At 47.9% G+C, this 19,624-nt stretch overlaps 1 protein-coding gene across 2 annotated transcripts in view; it reads left to right on the plus strand.

Annotated features, from left to right (window-relative positions):
* Positions 1-3,549: 3,549 nt before the first annotated feature.
* SGSM2 (small G protein signaling modulator 2) overlaps positions 3,550-19,624 on the plus strand; it is a 31,678-nt gene continuing 15,603 nt past the window's right edge. For both annotated transcript variants that reach the window (XM_006891033.1, XM_006891034.1), the window contains exons 1-6: positions 3,550-3,606; positions 7,468-7,543; positions 18,446-18,608; positions 18,873-19,034; positions 19,282-19,349; positions 19,449-19,594. In XM_006891033.1, the coding sequence (XP_006891095.1) occupies positions 3,550-3,606; positions 7,468-7,543; positions 18,446-18,608; positions 18,873-19,034; positions 19,282-19,349; positions 19,449-19,594 (672 nt within the window). The remainder of the gene's footprint in view (positions 3,607-7,467; positions 7,544-18,445; positions 18,609-18,872; positions 19,035-19,281; positions 19,350-19,448; positions 19,595-19,624) is intronic.

The raw sequence follows: 19,624 nt of genomic DNA on the forward strand, positions 1-19,624 counted from the left end.
CGAGTTCTGCCCTTTTGATTTTCCGACTCTAGCTCCTCACACATTTCATTGTAATATTTTGCTTTGTCATTCCGTGCTGCCTGTTGGAATCTTCTGTTCAGCTCTTTAGTGTCTTGGATTCTTCCTTGTGCTTTGACTTCTCTACGTTCCAGTGCAATCTTCAGAGTTTCCTCTGACATCCATTTTGGTCTGTTCTTCCTCTTCCGTCTTTGTAATGACCGTTTGCACTCTTCTTGGATGATACATTTAATATCCTCCCACAACTCATCTGGTCTTCGCTCATTAGTGTTCAAGGCCTCAAACCTGCTCCTGAGATGATTCTGAAATTCAGGTGGTATGAAATTAAAGTCATATTTTGGCTCCTGTGGATTCGGTTTAATTTTCCTCAGCTTCAGCTTGAACTTGCATATGAGTAGTTGGTGGTCTGGTTCACAATCAGCTCCTGGCCTAGTTTTCACAGCTGATACTGAGCTTCTCCAGCGGTTTTTTCTACAGATGTAATCGATCTGATTCCTATGCATAACAGATACTGCCGTGGATGTGCTCACCAAGTTGTGCCAAGAAATCTGGAGAACAACCACTTGGCCAACTGACTGGAAGAGGTCTATATTTGTTCCCATCCCAAAGAAGGGTGACCCAACCGAATGTGGAAACTACAGAACAATATCATTGATTTCACATGCAAGCAAGATTCTACTGAAGATTATCCGAAAACGACTGGAACAATACATCAGCAGAAAACTGCCAGAAGTCCAGGCTGGGTTTAGAAGGGGTGGTGGTACTAGGGATATTGTAGCTGATGTTAGATGGATCTTAGCTGAAAGGGAGTACCAGAAGAATGTCTATCTGTGCTTCATTGATTATGCAAAAGCATTTGACTGCGTGGATCATAACAAACTGTGGCTGACTCCGAGAAGAATGGGAAAAAAAAAAAAAGAATGGGAATCCCAGAACATTTAATCGTGCTAATGCGAAACCTATACTTGGACCACGAGGCAGTCGTCAGAACAGAGCAGGGCAACACTGCATGGTTCAAAATTGGGAAGAGTGTATGTCAGGGATGTGTCCTATCTCCAGACCTTTTCAACCTGTATGCAGAGCAGATTGTCCGAGAGGCTGGGCTCTATGAGGAGAAGCGCGGCATTGGGATTGGTGGACGATCTATCAACAATCTGCATTATGCAGATGACACAACCCTGCTCAATGAAACTGAGGACCTCATGCACTTACTGCAGAGGGTCAAGGACTGCAGCCTTCAATATGGACTGAGGCTCAATGTCAAGAAGACAAAAATTCTCACCACTGGACCAACCGGTAGCATCAGGATGGATGGCGAAGAGATTGAGATTGTTCACAGCTTCAGTTTGCTCGACGCCACGGTCAACACTCTTGGCACCAGTAGCCAGGAAATCAAAAAACGTATTGCGATGGGAAAGTCTGCTGTTAGGGACCTCTCTAAAGTACTCAAGAGCAACGGTGTCTCTCTGGAGACTAAGGTGCGCCTGATACAGGCCATGGTTTTTGCAATCACTTGTTATGCATCAGAGAGTTGGACAATGACTAGGGAGGATAGAAGGAGAATTGACGCCTTTGAGCTGTGGTGCTGGAGAAGAGTATTGAATGTACCATGGACTGCCAAGAAAACAAACAGATTCATCGTAGAGAGGGTTAAACCAGGCTGCTCCTTGAAGGCAAGGATTCTGGGGCTTTGTCTGACATACTTTGGACATGTTGTAAGGAGAGACAGGTCTTTAGAGAGGGACATCATGCTGGGTAGAGTAGAGGGACAGCGCAGGAGGGGAAGACTCTCTATGAGGTGGATTGATTCAGTGACTGGGGTAATCAGGATGGGTGTGTCAGAGGCAATGAGATTGGCACAGGATAGAGCAGGGTTTAGGGCTGTTGTACATAGAGTCGCTATGAGTCGCAAATGACTCAATGGCACATAACAACAAGTGGCGTAGTCTCTAACTCAAAGGCTTCGCTTCTTTGGTAGTTCTAATCCATCAGCCTCTCAGCGGAGAGAAATGGAACAATCTCTAAAGACTTTGTTGTGCACCTGCGTACTGTAGAGTCAAAACCGACCCATAGCTGACCCTTCTGCGGGTTTTCAGAGGCAGTTAATCGCAGGGGAGGAGATTGCACAGCCTTCTCCCGCGGAGAGAAGGCCTCGAACCGCATGTCTTTGGGGTCGCAACGCAGCTTCTTGCCACAGGGCCACCACAGTTCCAGAGATTATTTCTAGTCTTCGAAATGCAAACGAGTGTCAGCTAGGAGTTGGTTTCAACTCTTCCGCAATGAGTTTAGAGGCGTTGAGTATAGGGAATTGCGCTGTTAATCCACAAATCGCACGTCTCTGGCGGTTTGAATCCACCAGCGGCTCGACAGGAGAAAGCAAAACCAATCCTTCTCCATCTCATAAACATGATGATTGGGTGTTCATGCTCCTGTATGACATGTGCCACCATTTAAACCTTGTTACAACATGGGCACATTACCCTTCTGACGTGGAAAAAAAAGAAAAGAAAAAAGAAAGGGGAGGGAGGGTGGGACGGAAGGAGGAAGGGAGGGAGAGAGGGAGGGAGGAAGGGAGGGAGAGAGAATCATCTTCTCCCATGCAGTTTATAGTCTCAGAAACCCAGTCAAGGATTCTGACTCAACAATCAGTTGAGAACTTAGATTTGTGCACACCCGCCTTTCAGTTTGCAGCAGCAGGTGTTCTTTGTCACTTTGAACAACCTTCTCTATTTCCTAGGAAGGGTGAAGTTTCCAAGTTTCATGTCGAAGGCGCATGTCATTGGCATCAGCTCCATACAAGCTCCCGCTAGACCCTGTTACCCCAACTTGAGCCCCCACATCCCACATCCCCCCAGGAAGGGCCAGACTGGACGCAGCGATCCTAAGGGAGGTGGAGAGGACTGGCTGTGACAGGCATCCTCTCAGGATCAGCTAAGCCTTCGCTGGCTAGAGGCCACTCGTCCCACAAGCTTTGCAACTGAGGGCAACTGGCTTGGCAGGGAGGCTCAGGAACACATGCAGCTTGCGGCCGGGGGACTAAGGCTGGCGGCTCAGTGGCCAGAACTCTCCCTCGGTAGTCCAGGGTCTTGTCACCAGCCCTCACAGCGCCGGCGCTCTTTTCCTTCCGGTCGGGAAAAGCCGCGGGCAGAAGTCAGGGGTCGCCTAGCTGAGTTGCTTCTAACCTCGGGCGGTCGAGTTTCTCCTCAACCGGGTGCAGGACCCTCCTGGACGCCCCACCCGGCACTCTGCCTGGTTGGCGGCGGGCGCTCACAATGCGGATTCGCGCCCTCAGGCGGGAGCGGGCGCGTTACCATGGCAGCCGCCTGACGTCTGTGCGGGGCTCGGGAGATGGCTGCGGAGCAGAGCACCGGGCAGTGGCTGCGGCGGCGGCGGCGGCGGCGGGAGGGGAGTGCGGCGAGCGGGGGCTCCGCCTTGCGCGTGGGGCGCTGAGCTGAGCGGCGCGGAGGCGGCGAGGGCGCGCGGGAGACTTGGAGGGTCGCTCGGCGCCGCCTCCCTGCCACCCGCCGCACCATGGGCAGCGCGGAGGACGCAGTCAAAGAGAAACTGCTGTGGAACGTGAAAAAGGAGGTAAAGTCGGGACACGGGCCCCAGGGGGCTCGCGCCCCCAGGGCCCAGGGGGCAGGAAGGTCCGCACCCACCCGGGCGGCTGACACCCGTGGGCTTGGCGTGAGCCGGGCGGGGGCGGGGTTCGAGACCAGTGCGCCTCATGCCCCTTTTTCAGAATTGGAGCCAGCGCCCTCCGGTCCCAGGGGCCAGGCTGGAGCTCGGGGATTTGTTTGCTCTGCGATCCCGCAGCTCCCCACCCTGTGACGGCAGCAATGCTGAAAGACCGAGGTCGGGGGAGGGGTGGCGGTGATTTCTGGAGAACTGCCCATTCATTACTCCATCTACCCGGTCAGGGGGCCAAGGGGCGGGGTCCCTCGCTTGCTCCTGCGGAGACCCGCGAGAGGTTTGGAGTCTCGGAGCCCCATTTCCTTATACCACCCTCTCCAGTATCCTTCTGGGAACTGAGTCGTGGCTGCCGAAGGATTTGCGGCACACCTCGCAGCTTCTCCTTCCACGCCCACCTCCTTATCCAGGGACCAGTTCTTTCAAAGAACGGTTTTCAGGATTCGATTCCCCCACCCCTGTGGAAGGAGGCTCCCAGGTCATACAGAATTCTTCCTCCTAACCCTTTTTACCTCGACCCAGCCCAAAACCTCATTTCAGAGGAGAGGAAGTTGCCCATGAATGACTCACCCCCATATGAGAGCTCGGGAGCTCAAACCAGCGGAGTTCATTAGAATGGATTAGGCCTCTGGAGCCATGAGCGTTTTCCACCACTGGCTTCTTTGGCCAGTTGTGTAAACGAAATGCTTTTTCCACGTGCATACAGTGTCTGGCACACAGTATGCTAATCTTGGCTACTGCAAAACATGATAAACCCACTGTCATCAAGTTGGTTCCAATTCATAGTGCCTTCATAGGGTTTTCAGAGGCTCTAAACCATGATGTCATGTGCTGTGGAGAAGAACTAACTCATAGCCAACTCTCTAGCAGGTTTTTAGAGACTATGAATCGCAGGGGGGGAGATTGCCCCTCTTTCTCCTGTGGAGTGTCTGATAGATTCGAACCATGAGCGCAACTCCTTACCCTTAGGTCACCAGAGCTCCCTAAACTCTGATGAGAAAAACGTAAACTTCTTAAAAAGGCTGGACCCAGCACTTGAGTAAATTACTTAACCTTTTTGAGGGTCAAGTACTTCATCTCTAAAATAGGAAAATATTATCTACTTCATGTAGGAAAGTTTACCATGTTGTTTATTTTATTCCTTCCTAGAGTCTCAGTGTTGTGGGAAAACTCTGGGTTTTAATAAAATCCTGTGGACTTCAGATGGTTCATTTTCAGCCATGGTCTAAGAACCCCTTCACTTGTTCCCTTCCCTCTCCCTGAATGTGTTGTTCCTCCAACTTGTGTCTTTGATGTGGAGTGGCCAAGAAAAGTTTCTTAGCCCAGGGATGTAAACCCCAACTTTTAAGCCTCAACTTTGCCCTCTCTAAGGAAAAGAGAAATGTTGGTGTTAGTCCTCAGGAAGCAAACAGTCTAGTGTCAGAGACTTATACAAGTAAGAACAATAAAGGAGCTGTCGCTGTACCTGTTTATAGGACAGATGCTAGGATTGTTGGCGTGAAAAATTGCCTACACTGCTTCAAAAGTTATTTTAACCGTAAGGAATATGCATCAACTATGCATCTTTCCAGGGGACTGGTGGTATAATGAATTAAGTGCTAGACTTCTAACTGAAAGATGAGCCATATAAAGATTGACAGCCTTGGAAATGCTATCGCATCAGTTCTACTCTGACCCATAGGGTCACTAAAACTTCGAATCCATTCAACACCAATGAGTTACCTTTGAGATGTAACTGGCAAAGGTTGACCTGATCTGAACTCAGTGTATTTCCCTTCAGCACCTAGGAGAACTGACTTCAAGAGAAGCATCCTTTCCTATAAGTAAAATAAAGCTGACCTCTTTCAGAGGATCTTAGTATAATTTGATGGACCTTGGCAGGTCTTCCTAAACTAAAAATGTACCCTTCAGACAGCTTCAGATGCCCGTCTAGGAAGCTATTAACAGTTCATAGAGCTCTGGTGTCTTAGTGGTAAGGAATTGCACCGCCAGCCCAAAGGTAAATGGTCTGAATCCACCAGTTGCTCCTTGGGAGAAAGATGGGCATTCTCTTCCCATGTAATTTACTGCCTCTGAAAATCCACTGAAGGGTGAGCTATTAGTCGATTTTTACTCAATGGCACACAACAATAACACAGACTCTACAAGAAATAGTTTGGAGTACATGAGTCTATTTGATTCTCAAATAGGGGCCATGTTCAGCAGAAAGGAGATTCTAGGTTCTTCCTCTCTCCTCTCTAGGCATCAGGGGCTTTTCCACCTGTCCAAATTGTAAGGTTCTGGCCGAGGACTTTGGGGGCTGTGGCAGTATCAGGGAACAGGATGTCTTAACAGAATGATGGCAAAGATGAATTTTACTTAGAGCTTACTTTATCCGTAATATTTTATGCTGGACTTGAGGTAGTCACCTTCCTAATCTCCAGTATCAGTATCTGTCTCCTGGCATCTCTGTCCCAGATCCCTCAGGATCTTACAAGTGCTCAGCTTACATGTTGGTAGCAACTAGAACCTCATGCACTGCTGATGGGAGTATAAATTGGTGCAGCCTCATTGGATGGCAATTTGGCACTATCTAGTGAGCTGAATATGTAATGCACCATGAGCCAGAAACCTCATGCTTTCAAGTATAATCACAAGAAATGCATGATAGTGTACACCAAAAACATGTCCGCTTGTAGCTATCACCATACATACCATTTCCTCAGCCCCAAACTGGAAACCACTTAAGGGCCCATCAGTTGCAGTCCTAATAGAATACAAGGAGAGGCAACAGTCTATTGTTATCGATGACAAAATAAGCACATCTCAGCCACACAGGTAACCAACAGAACCCAGTCATAAACCCTACATGCTGCATAAGTCCATTTATAAAAAGTACAAAAACTAGTGAGACTGATTTGTGTGAGCAGTCAGGAGAGTGGGTACCCTGGAGGAGGGGGAGTGACAATGTGTGAGGGAAGCAGGTGGTGCTTTGCATGGTCTGGATCCTGGTTTCAAAAGCGTGATCAGTCTGTGGAAATTACGATCTGTACAATTGTGAATGATTCTCTTTTAGGACAGCTCTCCCCTGTCCATAGGATTTCAGCAGGGCACTTTGATGGCCATTCTAAATGTTTACTTTGCATCAGGAGGCTTTTCTTGGTTTGGGGTGTTGATTTTCGGTTGTTTGTTGTTTGTGTGTGGGTTGTTTTTTTTTTAATTACTTGAAGGAAGAAAACGATGACTGTTTACAAATTATTTAGAAGATTTTATGCCAAGATAGGAGCTCCAAGCATCAGGTTTTAAAAGCCTAGGTAAAAAGTCAAGGCTGGGAGCATATGGAAGGTGTCCCAAAAGCTTGAGCAAATCTAGCCCCTAACCTCACAGGAGGGAGAGAAGGGGAGGGGCAGGTTGTTTATCAGAAGTATGTACTGTGACAATTTGTCCGTAAAGAACAGTATGTCTACCCAGAAGCCCTTCTCCAGCTGAGTCCACATGAGCAAACAGCATCCCATCCTCGTTCTCCTCAGTGTGGCCCTTCCTCCTGAGCTGGAACACTTGTAACAAATGGTGGGCAGGTTAATGACATCTTTTCTGGATGCTTCTTCAAAAGGCCTGGAGCAATCTGTGCTAAAGTAACTTTGCTGCCCTACTTCCCATCTCTATATTTTATTCTGAACATGTTTGAACCCAGACCAGGAGGACTGAGCCAACACAAAACTCTTGAACAAGAAGGGGGGAAAAAAGTATATAATAACAACGTTGTCCATTTGTCTACAGATAAAGCAAATCATGGAGGAAGCCGTCACCAGGAAGTTTGTACATGAAGATAGTAGCCACATCTTTGCTCTGTGTGGTGAGTGAGGGACACGGTGACTTAGGATAGTGGGAGATGGCACTGGGTTTGCAACTGAAAACACTTCCCTGGAGCAAGCACCCTCAGGTTTACTGCTGTTAAATGCCACTGAGTTGGTTCCCACTTATGGCGACCTTGTGTGTAACAGAACGAAACACTCCCAGGTCCTGTTCTGCTCTCGTAATTGCTGATATGCTTTAGTCCATTGTTGCAGCCACTGGTCAGTCTGGTTGAGGGTCTTTCCCCTTTTCACCGACCATTTAACTAAACGGGATGTCTTTCTCCAGGAATCGGCCTCTCCTGATAACATGCCCAAAGTATCAGAGAGAACATTTTGCCATCCTTGATTCTCAGTAGCACTCTGGCTGCCCTTCACAGACTTGCATTTTCTTTTGATAGTTGATGGCGCACTCAGGCTTAGTAGTTCTCAAAACTGACTGCAAGGCAGAATCAACTCTGGGGAGCTTTTGGAATCTCCTTGGGCCCACTCCAACAGCTACTAAACTGGGATCTCCAGGCCCAGGGATATGTATATTTAAATATATAATATCCTTTTAATGATAGTAAAAATACATGTAACTTAGTAGCCAATTCAAAATCCTTTTTGTTTTGTACTGTCAAGTCAGAATTGACTCATGGCTGCCCTCCAGTGGGTTTTCAGAGGCAATAAATCACCCAGGAGGAGACCGCTCATCTTTCACAGAGCAGCTGAGGGATTCCGATTGCATGCCTTTGTGTTGACAGAGCAACCTCTTACCACGACGCCAACAGAACTCCCTAACATCCTTAGGTGGACACTTATTTTATTTTTCTTTTGTTGGGATTTGAGTTAAAGTTTACAAATTATGTAAGTTTCTCAATCATTCATCCATGTTTTGTAATATAACACTAATTATAGGTGTACAATTAAGTATCAGCAATCCTGTTGTGCTACTATCACCCGTATTAAATCTGTCTTCAGCTTTCAGGACAGCAATTCTCAAATTTTAGCATGCATGAAAATCACCTTGTTAACATAGCTCCCTTCCCTCAGCTCCCCTCCCTGCCCCCGACATGGGCTTTCTGGTTCCAGCTGGTCTACAGTCAGGCCTGAGAATCTGGATTTTTATTGGGTTCACAGGTGATTCTGATGCTGCTCTCCTGGGGACCACACTATGAGAACCACTCCAAACTCAATCTCACTGCCATCGAGTCCTTGTAATGGGAGCCAGTTTGCCCATCTCTCTTCCATGGAGCAGCTGGTGGATTTGAATTGCCTTTTGGTTAGCAGCCTGAACACCCTGCAGATTAGGTTACCAGAGCTCAGCTTGAGAATGTCTACCCTGGGTGATTTGAATTTGAGAGCCACTGCTTTGATTTCTTCTCACTTTAACTTTGGGGAGCTCTGGTGGCTTTGTGGTAAGGAGTTATATCACCAACCCAAAGGCACAAGGTTTGAATCCACCAGCTGCTCTGGCAATTTCTTTTTTTTTTTTTTTTTTTTTTTTTTTTTTTTTTTTTTTTTTTTTTTATTTATTTATTTTGTGTGTGTGTGTGTGTGTGTGTGTGTGTGTGTACCGTCAAATCGGATCTGACTGGTACAGGAGGCGATTGTTCCTCCTTCTTCAGCAGAGCATCTGGTGGATTTGAACCGTGCACCTCTGGGATTGCAGTGCAGTTTCCTGCCACTAGGCCACCAGAGCTCGCCTGCTCTGGCAATTTCATCCTGTGAACTTATGCCTCTCAAAACCCACTGAAGGCTAGGGCTAGACATAACAGAACTTTGAGGAAGGGTTTGTGCCTTTTAGATGCTTTTTACTCCTTTCTGATTAATCCTGCTTGTATTTTCTCCACATCCCAACTCACCAAGCACTTGCTTGGATGCAGATAAACAGGAGTGTGGGATAAGAGCAATAGACAAAGCCTTCTGGTCCCAGGGAGAGAATATCCATGATAAACCACCACTTCCTTCTCAGCTTTTGCAAGAGCAAGTCTATCTCTACCCCTCACAGACTCTTCCTGGACTTTCAAGTATTTAGCATTCCTTTCAACACTCCTGTGGGGACGAAGAGCCTCAGAGCATTTGTATGTTGTTTTCTGTGTCTTCTAGTGTTTAGGGTTCAGGGAAAGGGAGACTGCATTTCTGGGGGAAAGCAAATTAATGTGGTGAGGCAGCTAGCTGCCCTTCCCATCTGTGGGTCATCAGTTACCCCTTGAAAGCCCAATATGTGCCAAATGCTATTCTAGGGACACAGAAGTGATAAGACTGACAAAAATCCTTGCTTCCATCCTTTTAGGGGGACAGGTAGAATCCAAAAGTACAAACAAATGCATAATTTGGTGACAGATGCATAAGAATTACAATAAAGGCTTGTTAAAACAGCCTTATGGTGATCCTGGTGCATTCCAACCTGTTACCCACCCTGGACCGTCTGATTCTAGTCAGAAAGGGGAACAGTGGTGGGAGGGTGTCTAGGGGAGGGAGTGGTGTGTGAGCAGAACCTGCGTGCCCAGCTCAGGTTTGAATCCTGATGTCCCTGCTCCTGTCTCAATTCATCATGAACAAGGTTTTAACTCCTCTGTTTGCTTCTGTGGAAAAACAAGACGATGATTCCCACCTCAGAGAACTTGTGTGGGGATTCAGACAATGTGTCTGAGTATTCCTAGCATTGTAAGAGCTCAGAAAATGTCTTGTACTCTCCTCCTTTTTCTGTTGAAGCTGAAGCTGAAGCTAGATTTGAAGGATGTTGTTATTATCTCCTTGTTAGATGAGTTCCCCTAGTTCTTTGAAATTGTGGAGTGATTCCCAGGTTTAAAAGATTAAATAGCTTGACCACACTTTTTCTTGGACACAGTCTGTATTGGGGGGGCAAAGTATGTTACTTTCACAGGAAGTGGCTTTGAAGAGTGCTAGAACTCTACCATTTCCATCTGTGCTGTGTTTCTCTGACTTCGGCCAGTGTCTGCCATTGTCACCAGAAGGACTCTGCTGGAAGCCTAATTGTGCACAGCTTGGTGCTTGGCTTCATCCAGAGCACCATCCCCTGTCTGACAGCCACACAGGCCTGGAAGCACATGCACCAAACTCAGAAACTGGAATAAAACCGTGCATACAGCTTGTGCATGGGTGCAACATGTGGGTGGCTCTGGGGGAGTGAGGAAAGGGGGCTGGAAGAAGAGAAGCAGGTAGAAAAGCTGTGGGTGTCCCATATTCAGACCAGTTGGGTGAGAAAAAGCTGTCAGCTCTCCTCTGAGCTGTCAGGGAGCCCCCAGGAAGCAGTGAGGCTCATGCTTTTGTCTCCTACTCAGAACTCCTTCTAGTGGGTGGGGCTGCTGTTGTCATTAGGTGCCATCAAGTAAACTGTGGCCCCTTTGAATAACATCTGAACCTCGCCCTGTCCTGCACCATCCTCCCGATCTCTGTCAGGTTCAAGTCCACTGTGGTAGTCACTGTGTTCATCCCTCTATTGAGGGGTGTCTTCTTTTTCACTGACTTTCTACCTTTCCAAGCAAGCTGTCTTTTTCCAAGGACTGGCCCCTCCTTACAACATGCCCAAACTATGTGAGACTTGACTATGTGAGACGAAGTCTCACCGTCCTTGCCTTTGAAAGGCCCTGGTTGTATTTCCTCCAAGACAGATTTGTTTATTCTTTTGGAAATCCATTATATAGTCAATACTCTTCACTAACACCACAATTCAAATATTTCTTCCTTATCATTGTCCTACTTTTAGATTCATAGGAAGCAACTGAAAATACTATCTGGCTTGGATCAGACACACCTTACTCTTTAAACAGATATCCTTGCTCTTTAGCACTTTAAAGAGATCCTCGACAGCGGATTTTCCCATATAACACGATTTTTTACTTAATAACTGCTGCTAACATGTGCAGGGTACTTGAGTTTTTCTTCTTTTAGCCTGTCTCAGCTGCTGAAACAGAACAAAGACCCTAAAGTCTGCAGGTTCTAAACCTAGCCCAGAAACAGAAAGGAACCCTGGGTATCAGGGAACTGTGTCTTCTATTTCTGGTGCTTCTTGGGAGATGCTTTAGGTCTCAGTGTAAACTTAAATGCCTACAGGGTCAGCCACAAGAGAAACTGGCTTGGGTGGTGTAAGCAGCAGGGAGTGGTGGGTCTGGAATGAGCAAATAGTGCTCACCCTGTCTGCCCCATCAGCCCCTACAGGAATTCCGGCTTGGGCTTGCTGTGGCCTACATTTTAATTTTAAGAGAAGCCAGAAGTCCGAGTTGTTATATGAAATTCCCAGTTTTCAAATGATGATGACAACTAATTCCCATTTTTTTTAAATTGTGTGGACCCAACAAAAGGCGTCTGCAAACCACTGCCAGTCTGCTGTCTTGGGAGCTGAGCTCAATTCCTGAATTTGTTAGCAGGAGGGGCTGTCAATATTTAAAAACTCAGTCAAGCTGCAGCATCTGAGACCCATAAGAAAGGAATCCTCCAGTTTTGTCAAAATCAGTGTTCAGCAGTTAACTAGACTCCAGTTTGGGCTTAAAATATGGCTAGTTAAAAGCAGTGATTGTTAAGACCCTTTCCTCCTGCCTTAAAGCCGTTCATAGTACGTCATACGGTGGACTGTTGGAATCAATATTCTTGCACAGTGGGAGATAGTAGATATAAACTGATTGAAAAGGCCAATGCCTTGGCTGTTTGGAAGTTCTGCTAGGCCAAATTCACCCCTTTGAAAAATACCCTGAAATGGGATTTTGGTTTTATGCTGGGTTTCATTTTTGTCCAACCCATGTGCCGAATTCAGCTTTGTTCTGGATGAAATGGCAGTACAGAGAATGTGCTCAGGGACAGGGAACAGAGTAGGGGACTGTGGAGAGTGGATTAACCATGGGGTGCCCACACTCCCTAGAGCTTTAGGAAACACTTCTTTGCTCTTGGTAGAGGAGCATGGGGTCTGGGCAAGATGAGCATATCTAAGCATTAGGGATGGAATGCAAGAACCTTTGGGTCAAGACCAGATCTGAGCAATCCCAGGGAAGTAGTAGCTGGCCCTGGTTCTTTTTACCTACAGGGAGGGTCGAGGCTCCACAGGATGGTGAGAAATATGTACTTTCTGTATGTTTGCTATTTGGGCTCCTGTAAGCAGAAACCTTGTGAGGAAGCTTTGCTGATAAACCAGACTAAGCAGGGAAGAGGTGTCTCTGCACACTGTACCCCTACAGTGAAGGTACCTCTGAACCCCCAGGATGAAGAACCAGGATCTGTGTGGCTACTCCATCCCATGGCAAGAGTGGAGCTTGGAGAATAGGCCCAAAACTACAGGAGAAGGTTCTCGGACATAGTTCTTTTTGTCTTAAGTCATATAAAGTTTACCTTTTCCTCCATAATAGGTCTTTAATGTTTCTGTGTTGTTTTCTTCTTTAAATTTTATTATTTTGTATGTGTATACCGTCAAATTTGATGTTTCTGTTTTAATGTAAAGACTTGTTGGATCACATTCATCCTGTTGTCTTCTCTGTGACTCCATGGGCCCTTAGGTGTAGGCTAATCGTTTCTGCCATTCCCCACGGTGCTTTTAACTGTGGTTTGGGCAGAATTAAACACCCAATTGTTCTGAGTTCTTTGAAGTCTGCATTCCTAATAGTAATGGACCAATTTAAGGAGGGCATAGTTGCTCTAGTCCCCTTCAAGGGATCGGAGAAACCAGTTTCTGTGATCCACTCTGCTCAGGGCCTGGGAGCATCCACTTCAAGTCTATTTGCTCTATTCAGATTTTAACCAAGTAGAAGGGGTTTAGAAGGCATGCAGAAAAGAGAGCCAAATCCCAAACTCATAAAGAGCTCCTGTCCCCCAGGAACATTGGAGGCAGGGCCCAGACTTGTCTGGGTGAGTCCTGCCTCTTCCCCTGCGTGATAGGTCAACCTGAGGTTGTTTGAGGCCCTGGATGACCCAGAATGGGAGATGTGGGCGGGGTCTGTGGACTCAGAGTAACATCAGGGCTTTATTAACCAGTTCCCTGTTGCTAAGCAGCTTTCATTAGCCAGGAAGGTCTGCCCTGCAGTGAGGCCTTCCGGGGAATGGCAAGGAGATGCTAATGAGCTGGAACCATAGCAGGTGCTAGTGAAGGCCTGTGATACTGCAGTCAGTTATTATAGCACGTTCTGAAATTCAGACTCTGGGAGGTTTTTAACCTAGCTCTTTTCAGAATAAAGGATATCTGACTACCACCTTTCATTGGAAAGGTAATTCATTTGGAAGAGGGATGTCTGGGGAACTGGTGTCCTTGGCTGTCTTGCGGCATGGCTAAGGGTTTATGTTCTTTGCTGTCACAGGCAGTCAAGTCAGAACTGACCTACAGCTGATCCTCCAGTGGGTTTCCAGAGGCAGTACACTGCACAGGAGAGTGTTGTCCATCTTTCTCCCTCAGAGCAGCTGGTGATTTGAACCATGTACCTTTGCACTGACAGCACAGTTCCTTACCTGTAGATGGTAGTGGTTCATATCTCAGATCCTGGAGTCACAAGGCACAGGTTCACACCCAGGCATGTCACTAGTATGTGACCATCTCAACATCTCAAAGCCCAACCCCAGACAACTGTTGTTGTTAGGTGCCATCCAGTCCGTTCTGACTCATACAGCAGACTGCGACCGTGGCCAATCCTGCACCATCCTCAACCATCTCTGCTCTAGGCCCTGCAACAACCCATTTTTCTGAAGGTCTTCCTTTCTTTTGCTGACACTCTACTTTTTCAGCATGCTATCCTGCCCCAGGGACAGACCTCTCCTGACAGTATGCCCAAAGTATCACCATCCATGCTTCTAAGCTCTGCTTTCTCTTCTTCCAAGAGAGATTTGTTTGTTCTTCCGGCAGTGTGTGGTATATTCAGTGTTCTTTATCATCGACACAATTCAAAGACATCAGTTCTTTTTTTTTTCCTCCTTCATTCGTTGTTCAACTTTCACATTGAAATGGCATAAATCAGGCATGCTTTAACCTTTAAAACGATATCCTTGCTCTTTACAACTTTTTAAATGGTCCTTGGCCCCAGATTTGTCTGATAGGAAATTAAAACAGTCAGGCAGGTAAAGCATACAGCAGCAGCTTTGTGTACAGAAGACACATCAATGAAGGTTGCTTTCAGCATCACCACTAGTGACATTCTGCTTTCTTCTTAAAAGTATCCTTACAACCATCCCCTTTTAGCTTCCTAGACCCTACTCCAGGACCTCATCTGAGAATCAATATTTCTGGGAGTTTGGAGCATCTAAACAATAAGGGAAGCTTGAAGACTGTTTGACTATTTAATCAGTTAAGAAATTATTACTTATTCTGTAGGAATGACAGGGAATTGTATAGATGGTTTTAAGAGTCCTTATCTTTTAGAGATACATGCAGAAATATTTATGGATAAAAATACAGATCTAACATTGGCTTCAAAAGAGTGACTGGAGGGGATACGATTGGAACAAGATTGGTCATGATTTGATCATTCGTTCAGTTGAGTGAGGGGTATGTGAGGGTTTGTTAGAATGCCTTTTGTACAGTTTTTAGTTCTCTATAATGAAGACATTTAAAACGGGAGATGAGGAGATATGATAGTAGGGACAGGCATACCTCAGAGAGATATTAGCTGGTTCGTTTTTATACCACCCCCATAAAGCAAGTCACATGAATGCTTTTGTTTCCCAGTGCATTTGAAAGTTATGCAGTCTAGAATGAGTGCATCGTGTTATGAGGAAATTTGAAATGTTGTGTGAATAACCAAAATGTAACGTTGTGTATGACGCAGACACGAAGTGAGCACTTGATGTTAGAAAGATGGCATCTGGAGACTTGCTCCGCAAGGGCAGCCATAATCCTTCCATGAGTAAAAGACCAAGCACACCAGTTCAGGATCTGTAAAGCATCAGAAAAAAGCAGAGCACAATAAAGTGAGGTGAGCTTGTCTAGACAATGTTCTTAGAAATACTGCCTGAAGTGGGGCAGCTAGAGGAGGCGAAGCCTGAACGGGAAAGGCTGTGTGTCTGCTTGTTTGTGTTTGCGTCTCTGTAAATTTCAATCAGTGGGATTTCTCTTCCACCTAATCTTCGAGCAGAGGAGTTCTTACACTTTTTGAGGTCAGGGACTCCTTCTGGTAGTTGAAAGTTATGGATCCTCTATCTAGGGAAAAACACTAAGCATACTGGAGAATGCAACAAATTTGCTTGCACGCAATTTCAGCCTACCTACAAACCCCCTTAGAAGAGTGACTCGCAGTTATTACCTTTTTTCTTTTCTTTGCCTCCGCAGAGTTCCCACACAGCGCAGAGTAACAGTTTCACTGCACATTTGTGATTCTCAGTGGAGGGCTCCCTGGTTGGAATACGGAAGCCAGGCATGATTTGAATAGTCACAGGCCCAGGAACCCATGGGCTAAGAATAGTTGGCATAAATGGGCATTTACTTCGCTTGGAAAGTAGAGGGCTGAGTGTGATCCCTCCTTCCACAGACACTGCCTGGCACTTTGCCAAAGTTTTCACAGAAGGAATTTAGGGGCCATGGGGTGAGCTTCCAGGGACTGGGCGTGATATTTAGGACTCTCTTTGTACTCCCTGCCTGCACTAATTACCGACGAATGCCTCCTCTCACGCCAGAGAGCCTCAGTGCCTGTACTCAGGCCAGTGGGGAGGTGGGCAAGGCCATCAGAATGGGTGTGCCTGCACCTGCTGTCCCTGCCTCCAGCCTGGCTGTGCCTGCAGTCGCCTGGGGAAGGTGGGAAGGCTAATGACTCATTATCCCGGCAATTAGTCACATCACCGAGGCACATGATTCCCTGCAGAACTGGTGCCACCTGCTGCCACTCTAGGCCTGTGCTGTGCTGCTTCTCCTTCTTCGTTAGATGGATAATGGGACCCCAGAAAATAGGCACCCCCATCCCCACAGATGCAGACTTGGAGTTGCAGCAGCCCCAAGACCAAGAGGAAAGGATTGGAACAAAAATCACTGTCTTATGCATCCCAGGATCACATAGACCCTCCAGGGGGCAAGGGGACTGATCATGTGAGGGTCATATGATGCTTAAACCAAAGATTCCCTGGTGCCCTGGGCATGCATGATACATGTATGGAAGCACATGTCTGCACACACGTGTGCAAAGAGAGATGTGCACACTCAGATGGCAGGCCATGCTCTGTAAAGTCAAATCCTCTAAGACTCACTGGGACCTTCCAATGGGAGCCTGTTCAGAGAAGGTCCTCCTGGGTCCCCTCCCCTGGGGTGTGCTCACTGAGCCGGCATCCTCCACAAGGGGCCAAAGGACTCTCCAACATCCTGGCCCCAGTCCAAGGGAGGCCAAATAAAACTTCTTTAGAGTCTGGCCATGGCTTTTTGTCACTTATTAAAATGAAGACAAAAATCAAGTGAGAGGCCTAGTGGGTAAGACGCGCTGCAATCCTCAAGATGTACAGTTCGAATTCACTAGATGCTCTGCTGGAGAAGGAAAGGCAATCTCCTCTTGTGCCAGTCGGATCCGATTCGACAGCACACAAAGGTAAAAACAGATGAGAAAGTTTACTTTCAAAAATTGTCTTCTAAGTCCAAGTCACATATTCTAACAACCCTAGTGGAAAGAAACTTGGTGTGACTTCATCTTCTCTGTTCTTAAGAAAGCTGCATCTCCAGCCACCTTCAATGTGACGCCTCATCTTCTGTTCCCTGCCAGGGAGAGGCCATGTGGAAACCCACCTCTCACAGGTCAGCTGTGGAATCAAACCCAAGCACAACACGGAAGGAGTCAGCAACCAGTGTGAAGCCTGACCTGGTGCTAGGCTCACCCATCTTCATCTCACTCCATTTATCATATCCATTCCAAGGAGCATTATCCCTGTTTCACATAGAATAAACCAAGGCTCAGAGCATAAAGTCATTCCCTAAGTTTTCCACAAGGTTCAGGATTCAGAGCCTTTTCTGTATGACTTCAGAGCCTGGCTCTCTCCAGCTCAATACTGTTTCCCTTTTATGTGAACAGAGTATCCACAATGTGAGGGGCGAGCCCTTTCCCATTTCTGCCCTCCAAATACACTGTGGCTATGTGTGGTGGCAAATGGGGCTCTGGTCAAGGTTTGGGGTCCTGACTCCTAGTCCTTACTCTGTCACTGTGTGACTGTGAACAATTCCCCCCTCCCCTTTTAAGATCGTTCCTGCTTCCCTTGTAACACAGTTGTGGGCAAGCCTCTCCTCCCCCCCCCCATAAATACACACTCATAATGCTAGAGATGGTATGTGTCAAGGGCAACCCCTCGACCTTCCACACCCAGCTCTTGCGCTCCTTCCTGGGTCTGACTGCGGTAAGCAGGATCCAGAGGGAGAGCTTAACCCTGGACCCTAAGAATATGAATGAATGAAGGGAAGCCCTCGCAGCATGGAAATCTCCTCTCCCTCTCAGCTGCTGGGCTCATCCATAATTCAGGGGCTGCCATCAGGGCTGATCTCTGCAGTGGCTTCATCAATATTTCAGCTCCTTCTCCAGAGCCTGTTCCTTAGCAACCGCATCATCCCTGCTCTCCAAGAGGGCTGCTGGACCACGCTCTCCTCCTGCCCTCGGCCTGTACTGTCTACACCTGCCCTCGGGTTAAGATGGAGCCACCCTTGCCACCTGGAGTGGGCAACTTTGAGCCCCACAGCCTCAGGGCTGGTGCTACTTTGGGTGTGGGAGACGGAGAGTGAGGCATGGCAGAGCTCCATGCAGGGTCACCCTGGGCAGGAACAGAGGCATGATGAGGGTAACTTTGGAAAGATCCCAGGCTGTCCCGGTACATACATGCTGCACCTGCCTGAGTCTGTGAAGCCCTCTCCCTAGTTCTAGCACAGGGGGCCTGCCCTGTCCCTCTTCCTCTCCTCAGGTGTGGAGGAGAGAGGAGGTGTTTTGTCCTCCTACCCAGACTCAGGTGTGCTTTCCTCTGCCGTCCAGGTGCAGTGGAGGCTTGCCTCTTGCATCAGCTCAGGCGCCGTGCTGCGGGCTTCCTGCGCAGGGACAAGATGGCAGCCTTGTTCACCAAGGTGGGCAAGACATGCCCAGTGACGGGGGAGATTTGCCACAAGGTGCAGGAGCTACAGCAGCAGGTGGAGAGCAGGTGAATCTGGCCTGGCCCCTCCCACCCATCCCTTCTGCTTTTCCCATCTGTTATTTGCTCATTCCTGGGAACACCTACCTAAAGGTTAACTTCTAGCTGGTTTCTCAAATAGTCTCTTGAGTGAAGATGCTCTCTCCTGTCTCCAAGAGCCCAGTTTCTTGGTCCTCTGGGTTGCCACTTAGTAGTGCCTAGCCCCACTCACAGTGCCACCAGTCCAGAAACCTCAGGCCAGGCCTCCCCTTGAAGCAGTCCCTGTTTCTGCAGGAAACCCTCAGCAGGCAGCCAGGAGGCACTGCGGAGACAATGCTCTGTCAGTGGGAAGGCCCTGGCCCTCAGCCCGCAGGCCTTGAAACACATATGGGTGCGCACAGCACTCATGGAGAAGGTGCTGGACAGGGTCGTGCTGTACCTGGTTGAGAACTGCAGGTAATTCCCCAACCCCAAGCAGCCCCTCCTGCCTCTGGATCCATCTCCTGCTCAGTCCTGCAGCCCACCCTCCTCTGCTTGACTGACTTGCATGTTAGCCTGTAGCTACACCCCTTCTCCCTGTTAAGCGCCTTTTAAGATCACATTAGACCCTTTATGGTGACTGACACACATTTCGTCTTTTTTGGGGACATCCCTCCCCAGTGATGTCTGGGAGCCCCAAGAATCACCCTGTCTCTCCTTCCAGCAAATACTATGAGAAGGAAGCGTTGCTGGCAGACCCTGTGCTTGGCCCTATCTTGGCCTCTCTTCTAGGTGAGCTGAGCCCCCCCAGAAGCCTGGGCTGGGCCTGTGGTGGCCGAGCAGAGGGGCAGAGGGAGCACTGTTGGGAGCGGGCTGTTTCTGTCTCTACAGTGGGACCCTGTGCTTTGGAGTACACCAAGCTCAAGACTGCCGATCACTACTGGACCGACCCCTCTGCTGATGAGCTGGTCCAGAGGCACCGGATTCGAGGGCCCCCCAGTCGCCAGGACTCTCCGGCAAAGCGCCCTGCCCTCGGAGTAGGTGTCCTTCTTCTTATCCCTTGCATG

The sequence above is a fragment of the Elephantulus edwardii genome, unplaced genomic scaffold, assembly GCF_000299155.1.
Source record: "Elephantulus edwardii isolate Elephantulus edwardi_28Jun2011 unplaced genomic scaffold, EleEdw1.0 scaffold00094, whole genome shotgun sequence".
Classification (NCBI taxonomy): Eukaryota; Metazoa; Chordata; class Mammalia; order Macroscelidea; family Macroscelididae; genus Elephantulus; species Elephantulus edwardii.